The sequence below is a fragment of the Giraffa tippelskirchi genome, chromosome 5, assembly GCF_054371585.1.
Source record: "Giraffa tippelskirchi isolate mGirTip1 chromosome 5, T2T-mGirTip1v1.2.pri, whole genome shotgun sequence".
NCBI lineage: Eukaryota > Metazoa > Chordata > Mammalia > Artiodactyla > Giraffidae > Giraffa > Giraffa tippelskirchi.
In genome coordinates this window covers 174814031-174824926 of record NC_137279.1, presented here as the reverse complement: position 1 = coordinate 174824926, position 10896 = coordinate 174814031, and the positions used below count along the sequence as shown (strand labels likewise).

The window sequence follows — 10896 nt, the reverse complement described above, 5'->3', positions numbered from 1 at the left end:
TAGCAGGTTAGAACTTGGAGTTTGAACATCCATTGTTAGGCAAAGGCAGCTCTTAATTATCAAGCCTTTGATTTCGCTGACATTGCGGTCTGGGGCCAGGCCCAATACAGTATCAGCTGGATTTCACCTCTGATGAGCTCCCTGCCAACTTGGGGGGAACATGACCGGGTTGTTTGTAAGTAGATAGGCTACAGGAGCTCCCTGTTTTATGGTGACCTTGAGAATCTGGAAGGCTTCCTGGAGGATGTGAAGAAGCTGGGATAAATAAGACTGGCTTTAGCAAAAAAAAAAAAAAAGATGGGGAGGAGCTCATAGAGTTCCTTTAGCTGAATGAAAGACTGTCTCCAAGTCACTTTTCTAAGAATTTATATGCTAGACAAACCTCACGTGTTGAATCCTCGCATCAATCTTTTTTTTTTTTAAACAAGGATAATAGGTAAAGGAAGGCCAAGTGCTTGTGGAAGTTAGAGCTGGGATTGGAGCTCATGTTATGTGCTCACATCTGTATTTGTTTCCAGACTCTTGTCAGAACATGGAGTTAGTAAAGCTGCAGATCCCAGAAGAGGCCTCAGTCTAGGCCCCAGTCTTGTGCACATTAAGCTGCTCCTATGCCCATTCTTCTGGACTCATAGCCAGTGGGGTTGGGTCAAAGCTGTGGTGAGTGCCCAAACCCTCTTTGCGCCCAAGTCTGCTGGTTCAGGCCTCTTTGGGAGGAGGGGGGTCAACAAAGGCAGTTGTTGGGGCGAGGGGGCTGGCTTCCAGTGAAGATGAGTTGGGTACCTGTGGAACAAGGAGAGGGTAGATCTGTAGCAATTGGTTTGTATAGAGGTTAACAGCACAGCGTTTGGTGTGGAGAACTGGCTGGTTGAGTTACATTGTTACGTTTGAACCTTTCTGTACAGAAAATATCAGCAGTTGGAATTGTTACCTGTCCACAGTTCTGACTTCTTAAATAAAGATGCTAAAATGCTTCTGGCCTCTGGACTTGTGTCGCACCACCTTACAGTTAACTGCTTACTGTGAACCAAGTTAACCTCATTGTGCTCTCATTTTCTTATCTGTTGATACAGTAGTATGGCCCTAATAGGATATGTGAGTCACGTGAGTTCATTCACAGAAAACACTTAGTAATGGGTTGGTAAATACATAGTGGTCAACAAAGGCTGGTTAATAACCACATCAACCACACCTGTGGTATCCCTGCTCTAGTTGGGCCCTTACCAGAGGTGGGTACTGGTACTCCTGGGCATTTGCTGGATTGATCTCTGCCAGGGCCTGGATACATGCATCTCTTGCATTCACCAGTCGCACAAAGAGCTCAGCCTGATTAACCTGGGGAAAGGTGAAATGGTCTTGCATATGTAATGTGGAGGAGCAGACCCAGCCCCCATCCTCCACACTCACCTGGGGAATCCCATTCAACTGCCCAGGGCTAAGGCTGAGGTCCAGAGGGAGGGCCCGAAGTGGGAGACGCCAACGACCACTTAGCAACCTCTGATTCTGGTCAAATAGCACTAGTGAGGCCCATGCCTTTGGCTGTGGTGCCTTAGCCCATGCTAGCCCCTGCCAGGCCTGGAGCTCACAGACCAAGGCTACTGATGGTGAGGGTGGTAGTCTAGAGCAAAACCAAAAACAGGTGTCAGGAGCCAGAAGTGGTTATGCTCCCTTCCTAGGACTTGGCCCTCAGAGCCAGAGTCCTTGTATACAGATGAGAAAATACAGCAGAATGAGGGACAAGCCTCAACTGTGGCAAAAAGCACCAAGGAAATAATCCCCACGTACTGACCTGGGTACAGGCTGCCTGCTGGCAAGGATGGCACAGTTGCCGGTGGGCCCAGGAGCTGGAGGTGGGGGCAAGCAAAGAGCTGGGGGTAGCGCTGTGGTCCCTCCTGACTCCTGTCCATCTCGGGCCAAGCCAGTCATTAGTTGCACCCAAACCCAAGAAGTCTCAAGGCCCCGCAGGAAGTCATAGAAAATGACAAGGCCAGCCCTAGAAAACACAGGTCTCAAACACCCACACACCCCAGTCCTTCACCCTCCCACCCCTCAGGCATTTCCCCCATCCTAGCTGGCCTGAGTGGGTCTCCTTAACTAGCAGCAGTGACTAAGTCACAGAGGAAGCAGGCCTCACCCGGGGTCATAGGGTGCAGGGCCCAGGACGTCAGTTGTGGGCAGGAGGTAGTATGGATCCCTGGCCAGGTTCCTGGTCATGGCTCCAGGAAGCTGCGACTGCGCGGAAAGAGTTAATTCCTCCAGAAAGCCACCCAGGCAGACACTATGCTCCCTGGGCTCCCCCAGCTGCACAGAGCAGAACTGTCCCCATCCCAACCCCTGGTCCTCACAGCCTTCTCAACACCACCCAAGAATAGGACTCCGGTGGAGCGCGGCAGCGGGGGAGCCACTGGAGGCGGGAGGCTTGGGGGATCTTCCCTCCTCAGGCGTGGGCTCGGATTGGCCTCAAGTCTCAGCTCCCCGCGCCCTAGGTACAGGGAAGAGGAGGGGCCCTTGAGCAGGACGCAGCAACTAGTTGGGCTGAGACACCTCATCCCCAAGAGCCAAACCCATGCTGACACCTGGAGATGCGCGTGGACACGGACTGATGGGGCGTGGACACGGGTCGCATTCCCGTGCATGGTCCCTCTAACCCCTTTCTACGAGCCTGGCCTGCTGGGGAGGGCTAGGCAGGGTGGAACTGGGTGCTCACTGACCCCAGGGCATCTGGCCTGCGCCCCTCTGCATCTGCAAAGCCAGGATTTCTGCCTCCAGGCGCCGGTTTTCAGCCTCCACTGCTAGAAGCTCCTTGAATGCAGCACCTGCCCGTCCTCCTGAGATTGAACATATGTGACCTGTCACCTCTGATCTCTGGTGACCAGCTGCTCTGAGCAGCTCTCCAGCCTTGGTAACTCTCTGAACACGGCTGACTTGTCGGCTAACATTCTAGCCACCACCACCAAGACAAGTGTTCTACCTCGGACTTTTACTTAAGTGGTTCTCAAGCCAAAGGCGGCCTCCCTCACCGCCCTTTCCTCTTTCCACAGAAGTCTCCTGGCCGACTCGCTCCTGTTCACCCCTGCGGGTCCGCGACCGCCGAAGCTCCAGAGCTGATGCCTCTGCTTGCAGCTGCCACATCCAGCCCAGAACGCCGGGGTCCCGGCCCCCGCCTCGAATGTAGGCCTCACGCAGGGAACTAGGGAGTAGGGGACAAGACGGCAGTAGCGTTTTACCAGAATCCAGCAGCGCTTCGTCCCGAGCTCGTCCCCGGGCTCGGACCTCACCCGATCTCCGCAGGCAGAGTCCCTGGGGTGGCCTGTAGCACCGGACCACAGAGTTCTGCTTCTCTCAAGGTGTTCAGCCTGGTGCTGGGGTGGGGGCCAGCGGTGCGGGAACCTCGTCAGAGATCGAGACGCTGCGTCTCCGGTAGCTCCGCCCCTTCCCGACGGCTCCCGCGCGGCCTCCAGGCAGAGGCCCCCTCCCCGCCCAAGCTCCGCCCCACGCAGGCGCGGCTCTCCCGGGTTCCCACGCGTCCTTCTTACACCGGGTTGGCCTGGAGCTGCTGAACGTACGCCCCTAACTCCTCCAGAACTCCCCGCGTTCGCCCTGTCTCCGCCCGGAGTTCTCGAAGCTCCTGCTCCAGACTGAATATGCGTGATTTCCCGTTCCCGGTCTGGGCCAAACCTTGGAGGCGCTGGCTCAGTTCTGAGGGGGCAAGAGATCAAGCCAGGCGATCTCCCGGTCGGGCGACCTCAAGCCAAGGGGGGAAAGGTGGGCCCTATTCCCCCTTTATCCCCTCACCCTCGCCGCGTTGCTCTAGGGCCCAGCTTTGTGCCGCGGTCTCTGCTACGCGCCTTGTGTGAGTCCAGTGCAGCGCCCGCAGCCGCTCACCCAGGCTGCCAGCATCCTTGGAGTGGGCCCTCTGAGTCGTCGCCTCTGAAGGCCTCCAAGGTCCCTGTGGCCCCCTGGGGACTTCTGTCATCCAGGGTCTCATTTCCTGCAGATACAGCCGCAGCCGCTGCACCTGGAGGTAACAGTTACCCGCAGCCTCTGTTGGAGTAATCTGACCCACGCGTGATTCGTAAGTTTGGGGGGGAATGCTGTTTTGAGCCCATGGGGAAAGCCAGGTGTACCTCCTCTGTTAGCCTCTTCAGAGCTGATTTGCTGGCCTCCTGGTCCCTGAGGCCCTGGTGTTCTTGTGGCACAACCTGCGGACGGGGTGTGGGGTGAGGAGTGCCCAGAGTTAGTCACTCCAGTACCCACTCATGACCATGGAGGCCCTTACCCCAGATACCCGTGGTTCAGTGGCTACTGGGGGCTGTGCTCCAGCTGTCACCTCCCGGGTCTGACGGCCAATGCAGAAGCGCTGAGTGTGGGTGGCCAGCAGGGCCCAGGAGCGGAAAACCATGTCACAGGACCCACAGGGCAGGAGGCCTGGCTCCCTGGAGTGGGAGGCCATGGGAGGGGACCCCTTTCCTGACACCAGCCAAGACCTAGAGAAAACAGGACAGAGGGGCAGAGGGAAAGGGAGGAGGAGGATGAAATAGCCAAAGGCAGAGAGCAAAGACCACGTTTACCAGGTCAAGTTTTGTTTGGGGAGAAGCTTTAGCTCCCTGAGCAACCACCTCAGGTCTGGGCAGGTCTGGAGAATGAGTGGGAAGGCTTAGTCACCTTAGGGAGGAGTCCCTGGCTTGAAAAACACTGTTAAAACATTGTTCCACCTCATTGTATGGGTATAGGCAAGTCTCTTACCACCACACCTTGGTTTTTCTGCCTACATTAATAAAGGGGAGCAAACAGCTGCCTCCTAGAATAGCTGAGTCCATATCACATACTCCATTTGGTCATTTAATAGCTTCTGGCAGAAAAGTGTCATCTTCTTCACTCTAGTTTTGCCCAAGTGGATGTATCCCAAGTTAAATGTCATTGTCCATCCAGGGAATACTTGAGAGAGAAGGCATTGTGCCTGGAAACCATGACTTGCTGGTTGAGTAACAGGCATTTCCTTCTACCATGCCTCTCTGGAGGTAACATCTTTTGCATAACCAAGTCACACCAAGGCTCCCCAACTCCCAGTCCCCCCCCCCAACCAAGATAATCAGCACACCCCAGAAAAGAAGGTTCTGGGAGAACACAATCCATCAGAAAAGGAAATCAAATACAGAAAGGTACCCCTTCACTCGAGACTGGGGCCCACACAGGCACCATTCCTGCTGATCAGATCTCCCTGCCAGCTCCCCAAGTAGATGAATCCAACAGAAACAGGAGCTCTGACCTAGCTCCATGTTTCCAAACAAGTAGGTAGTGGTTACCCCGCCCCCAGGTACTTTAGGCCAAGGTATGAGGAGCAGCAGGTTACAAAGTGTTTCAAAGTATGTAATCAAAAGTCCAGCTCAATTTCAAGTGAGAAAAGGGCTACATTTTAGAAATTTGTTCTGAGAGCACTAGTTAAGTAGCAAAGCCCAAGACCAAATATACAGGATATGTCTAACTTAACCTACTTCTCACTTCCAATTTATAGTTCATTTAATAGTATTTCACTGATCCTAAGATGCACACTTTTTCATATTTTAATACTGCAATCAAGACTCACAATTAATGTAGTGTCATAACTGTCAAGTTTTTTCTCTTCCTTCTTTCCTCTATTATAATTTCTCTCTCTCAACCTCCCACATGGCACATGGGATCCTAGTTTCCCAATAAGGGATTGAACCCTTGCCTCCTACACTGCAACCGTGGCGTCTTATCCACTAGATCAGCAGGGAAGTCCCAAGTTTTCTCATTAGTATTCTGCCTTCCTATCCTTTAGAATCTACCAGGTATCATGGTGGTTTCTCTTCTAGTCTCTACCCCTTCTGGAATCTACACTATAAAACAGCTACCCTAACAAGTGGTTGGGCCTGTTACCCTTTTGCTTGTCTCCCATTAGAGCATAATCTTGGGCTGCTATATCCACTAGGGACCACGTGATATACAGCTGGTCAAAGAATGCCACTATCAGTGATCTGTTAACTTCTAATTGTCCATCAGATCTTGGCCTAAGATTCCATTTTTAATGTAACTGTTTCTTCCCTATTGAGTTGGGTGCTTCTTGCATTCCCAGGGCCTTGCACAATGCCTGGGACATTATTTAGCAGGAATACTGAGGCACAGAGTTCCTTAAAATAGGCACACTGGCACATACATGGGCAGTGAAAAACAGCTTCAGAAAGAAAACTTGGGTTTCTGGTTTTATTACTGGTAGTTTATTGCACAGGTTTTTCTGCATCAAAAATGTATCTGCTAAAAGGAGAAACAGGTGTGTCTGAATTCGGATTTTCCTCAGATCTCTAAATCCACTCATCTAATTTTTAAAGAAAACATACTTCTTACACAAGACAATCCAAACTGATGCAAAATATTTATTCCAAGTTAGTTATTTTATGCAGTAGTTTTCCCCCTCAACAGACTTGTGATAACCACATCTTTTAAATCTGTAAATAATGTTATCAAAATAATCTTAATCTTTGAAATCTCACAAAAATTTATATTTTACAATCCACCCTGAATATCAAGGCTGCAAGAATAACACAACATTTCCTATATCCAAATATTTTACAGCTGTACCCAGAAAGAAAAAAAAAAAGGGAAAAAACCACATATGCTTGGTTAAGGGCTAACGTTACCCGAGCAGCCAGAAATAAAATAAAATATCCAAATTATTAGCATTAATTTAATACAATTATAACTTCAATAGTCACTTTGTCATTGACAATGATTGCTTGAGCACAGGGGTGAGTGCCCCAAGGGCTGGTAGTAGAAGCTGTTGCTGCAGACCAGTGTCTCCTCCTCTCTGCACTGCCAGCTCCCACCTGTGCATTGCCCCATATATACTGTGTGTATGTGTGTTTTAAAAATCTTTCCCACCACACAAAGTTCTCTCTATTAAGCAGATAACAGGGAAGAACAACAACAAAAGCTAAACAAGCCAATCGCTCGCTCTCTCTTTGGGATATGATTATTTCCCTTGTGCATGAAGTATTCAACAATAACATAAGAAAAGGAAAAGAACGATTTCTTCTGTATAATCCCTAAACACACAAGCTGAGTTTACTGGGTCAGATTTAACTGTGAGCATTTATATGCCTACTTCCAGGCATCGTCATCAGATGTCTCACTGCTACTTGTCTCCGTGTCTGAGTCCTCAAATTCTGCTCTGCAAGTGCTTCTCCAAGGAGAGAAAAGGCTGGAACTTCGACCCTGCAAGAAGCCATTCTTTCCAAAGCCATTTCTTTTCAGCTGTGGTTGGCATGGGGAAAAAAGAAAAAGACAATCATCAGTGCACTGGCCCATGGGGCCTGGCAAAGGCCAGAAAGTGAAAATGTTAGTTGCCCAGTCGACTCTGCAACCCCATGGACTGTAGCCCACCTGGCTCCTCTGTCCATGGAATTTCCCAGCCAAGAATACTGGAGTGGGTTGCTATTTCCTTCTCCAGGGGATCTTCCTGACCCAGGAATCAAAACCAGGTCTTCTGTATTCCAGGCAGATTCTTTACTCCTGAGCCATCAGGGAAGTTGGGAAAGGCCAGGCTTCAGCTCAATTTTAGCCAGAATGTTCTAAGAATGTTCTTTCTTCTAAGAAACTGAAGATTTCTTACAGCAGTGCTTTTTGAACTGTAATGTGCAAATGAGTCACCTAAGGATTTCTTTAAAATGTAGACTGATTCAGTATGTCTGAGGTAGGTTTCAAGATTTCTTATTTCCACAAGTTCTCAGATGATGACAATGACAGGGGAACAGAGTTCTGAGTACTGAAGTCTTTTTATCAGCCTATACTTTTCTTTATAGGATTTAACATCACTGTTATTTATGCTGTAAATACATACCACCAGAACTTAAGTTCCATGAGGTTTGTAGGGACCTGGCAGTATTTTATTCAGAGAAAGAATCTAGGCATTTGCTGACGAAATTCAGAGAGACTATTTGGTTTCTTGGCTCTGGCTGGGGTACCAGAGGGAATCCACAGGGCTGCAAGCAGAGCAGGGTTAGCCTGCTTCCCCAGGGACCAAGGGCTCAGCCCATAACCTTGGAACATAGCCTTGTGGTTCTGATGAGGAGTTAGAGCTTCCAGGATGAAATAACATATTGCTTTCTTTAATCTGCTAACTACTGCCCTGGTTTCTGTGTCCACCACTGGTGATCATTATGGCCTGGGACGCTCCTCTGTATTTCTACAATGGTGACTTATTTACCGTTTTCTTTCTCAAGGTCCTTCTCACACCCTAAATTGGGACTTCCCAAGGGCAATGACTGTCCTAGCACTTTTTTCTCTTAGTCATCAACTGGTCTCCAGCTAAGTTTACCACGTACCTGCTCTGTCTTCATGTGGAACTCTCTGAGCTCATCCTCTGTGAGGGGAAGACAATTCTCGTCATTTTCAGGATACTCCTGCCATCCCATTGCTTTCAGTAACCTAGCAGAAGCAGGTCAGGCAAAGAAAATACAGCTTTAAGTGGGAGGGAAGCCCTTAACTTTCCACAGAAACTTTCCTGCCCAGGGACAATGGTATCCACTTAGAGAAGAAATGTGGGTTTTTCTCTTTATACACAGTAGGATAAGCTTTAATTATGACTACTTAGGTGCTTGGAATTAGATGGCGGATCTCCACAGTTGCTCTTTCCAATCTCAGTAGATGCAGAAGAAGCCTTTGACAAAATTCAGCACCCATTTATGATTAAAACTCTTCAAAAAATGGGCACAGAAGGAACCTACCTCAACACAGTAAAGGCCATATATGATAAGCCTACAGCAAACATTCTCAATGGTGAAAAACTGAAAGCATTCCCCCTAAGATCAGGAACAAGACAAGGGTGTCCACTTTCACCACTATTATTCAACATAGTTTTGGAAGTCCTAGCTATAGCAATCAGAGAAGAAAAAGAAATAAAAGAAATTCAGATCGGAAAAGAAGAAGTAAAGCTTTCACTGTTTGCAGATGACATGATACTGTACAAGATAGTATCAGAAAATTACTAGAGCTAATCAGTGAATTTAGCAAAGTTGCAGGATACAAAATCAATACACAGTTCTCTTTCCAGAGCATAAGAGTTATAGAGAACTCTTATGTAGAAGCAGCAGAATAAAGAAAAGAGTCAAACTGTCTAGTAGACAAAACCAAAGAAATCTCACTGTCTCCCGTGAGCAAACTAGCACATAGCCACATGTACCTAAGTTCTTACTTATTTAATATTTTCTTGACTACACAGCACAGCATGTGGGATCTTACTTCCCTGACCAGGGATGGAAGCCATGCCTCTGCAGTGGAAGCATGGAGAATTAACCACTGGACTGCCAGGGAAGAGGCTCTGAGTTCTCTTAATTTCATGGCATTCTGAACCCCATAACCTTGTGATCTTGTTTACCCCTTTTTAAGTTCCTCTGGACAGGAGCTCCTTTTCAGAAAGGTACCTGGCAGGTCCCATCTGCCATCCAGTTGGCCAGACACCTTGGCTGGCTTTGCGTTCAAGGTCCTCATTTAAAGAATAGATCTCATACTTTGGGGCATCATAAATCCCACGAGAGGCCAAAGGGGCCACCATAACAGCTCCAGGAAACAGGTCTCACCCCACTTCACCCCTTCCAACCTAAGCCATAAACTGAGTCTGAAACTGAACTACAAGAAAGCCTTGGAGAGAAGCATGTGGAAAGCTGGCTGAATCTGTAAAGGAACATACCCAGTGGGCAACAGACCAACCCTGTGGCACACAAGAGAACAAGCTGTGCTGCTGTGGGCACTTCTCTCTATACTGGAAGTGGAGATGTCTTAAGTATGTTCAAACTCCTTGTAGGTCATACATAGCCTTGTGTATCTGATCCTCACTTACCTGTGCTCTGCTTCCAAAGAGTGAGAGAGGACCTCCCCTTCCTCTTCTACAGGGAGAGCAAGACCATTCTGATGACAGCCTTCCTCTCCGTTTTCCTTTGGTTCAGGTGTGCTGTTGTCCTCCGACTGGAGGACAGGAAGGAAAGGAAGGACATGTTTAGTTTAATAATCTATTGGGGCAAGATAAGCAATCTAAGAGATTAAGGAGATGCTTTCTACCTTGGCCCATAGGTTTTCCCCACTTAAAAATGAGAACTTGCTCATCTTGCTAAGATTTCCAAAGGATACCAACTAGCTACCATCTTACCTTCAGGTTAGGTCAACTGTGGCAGAAGTTACTAGCTGCCTATGCAGTACTGATTTTCTATTCTTCCTTACTGATTTGGACTAAGGAACCAATGTGCTAAGCTTTTAAAAAGTTCCCTTTCCTAAACTTCTTCGAAGCTAGGAGTGGCTATTTGACAGCTGCCCACTTAAAATGTGAGTGGAAATTGCTGCTACTGCTGCTGCTGCTAAGTCGCGTCAGTCGTGTCCGACTCTGTGCGACCCCATAGACGGCAGCCCACCAGGCTCCTCCGTCCCTGGGATTCTCCAGGCAAGAATATTGGAGTGGGTTGCCATTTCCTTCTCCAGTGCGTGAAAGTGAAAAGTGAAAGTGAAGTCGCTCAGTCGTGTCCGACTCTTCGAGACCCCATGGGCTGCAGCCTACCAGGCTCCTCCGTCCATGGGGTTTCCCAGGCAAGAGTACTGGAGTGGGGTGCCATTGCCTTCTCTGTGGAAACTGCAGGGGTGGCTTTTAAGAAAGCATTTTAAAAAGGACATCCCTCTTCTGGTTTTTGGCTCTGTCCTTTCCCTAACTAGAAAGTGGATGGGAATACAAGTACCCTAGTCCAAAGTGACCAAAAATTACAAGTCTCCTGATACTACAGATGCCATTACCTCTTGGGCTAAGAACCTGTTGCAAGATACAAAAACAAAAACCCTCTTGTTTTATGGTTCTGTTTGTCAGATTTTCTTCCATTACAGTTAAATATAATCCTTAAA

At 48.6% G+C, this 10896-nt stretch overlaps 2 protein-coding genes across 13 annotated transcripts in view; both read right to left on the bottom strand.

Moving 5' to 3' along the window:
- Nucleotides 1-349: 349 nt before the first annotated feature.
- On the bottom strand, nt 350-4478 carry CCDC17 (coiled-coil domain containing 17). 5 transcript variants are annotated; one of them, XR_014053292.1, is made up of 13 exons: nt 4277-4478; nt 4125-4199; nt 3793-4015; nt 3534-3696; nt 3276-3359; nt 3018-3187; nt 2709-2825; nt 2343-2479; nt 2132-2229; nt 1783-1990; nt 1405-1615; nt 1222-1332; nt 350-780 (listed from the first exon to the last, which is right to left on the bottom strand). XR_014053292.1 is itself a non-coding variant. In XM_081488644.1 (13 exons), exons 1-13 carry the CDS (start codon nt 4448-4450, stop codon nt 697-699), a joined length of 1851 nt encoding a protein of 616 aa, XP_081344770.1. In that variant the 5' UTR covers nt 4451-4478; the 3' UTR covers nt 350-696. The 5 variants fall into 5 exon arrangements, 4 of the variants coding, with proteins under 4 accessions (XP_081344770.1, XP_081344773.1, XP_081344772.1 ...); XM_081488644.1 differs by having other exon boundaries at nt 1787-1990; XM_081488647.1 differs by having other exon boundaries at nt 1787-1990; nt 2373-2479; nt 2709-2822; nt 3069-3187.
- A 1894-nt stretch (nt 4479-6372) lies between these two features.
- The window catches only part of GPBP1L1 (GC-rich promoter binding protein 1 like 1), a 29531-nt gene continuing 25007 nt past the window's right edge, over nt 6373-10896 (bottom strand). For all 8 annotated transcript variants that reach the window (XM_081488617.1, XM_081488620.1, XM_081488623.1 and 5 more), the window contains 3 exons: nt 9854-9978; nt 8340-8442; nt 6373-7269 (listed from right to left, as the gene is read on the bottom strand). In XM_081488617.1, coding sequence (XP_081344743.1) covers nt 7117-7269; nt 8340-8442; nt 9854-9978 — 381 coding nt within the window. In that variant the 3' untranslated portion in view covers nt 6373-7116. The remainder of the gene's footprint in view (nt 7270-8339; nt 8443-9853; nt 9979-10896) is intronic.

Excerpts from the sequence above, each read along its gene's own strand:
- CCDC17 (XM_081488644.1), bottom strand. The coding sequence starts at position 4,450 with ATGGCCTCCCACTCCAGGGAGCCAGGCCTCCTGCCCTGTGGGTCCTGT. Across the intron at positions 2,826-3,017 it reads TGTGGAAAGAGGAAAGGGCG|GAGGACGGGCAGGTGCTGCA; the intron begins GTGAGGGAGGCC and ends GTTCAATCTCAG. Across the intron at positions 1,616-1,786 it reads AGCAGGCAGCCTGTACCCAG|ACTACCACCCTCACCATCAG; the intron begins GTCAGTACGTGG and ends GTTTTGCTCTAG.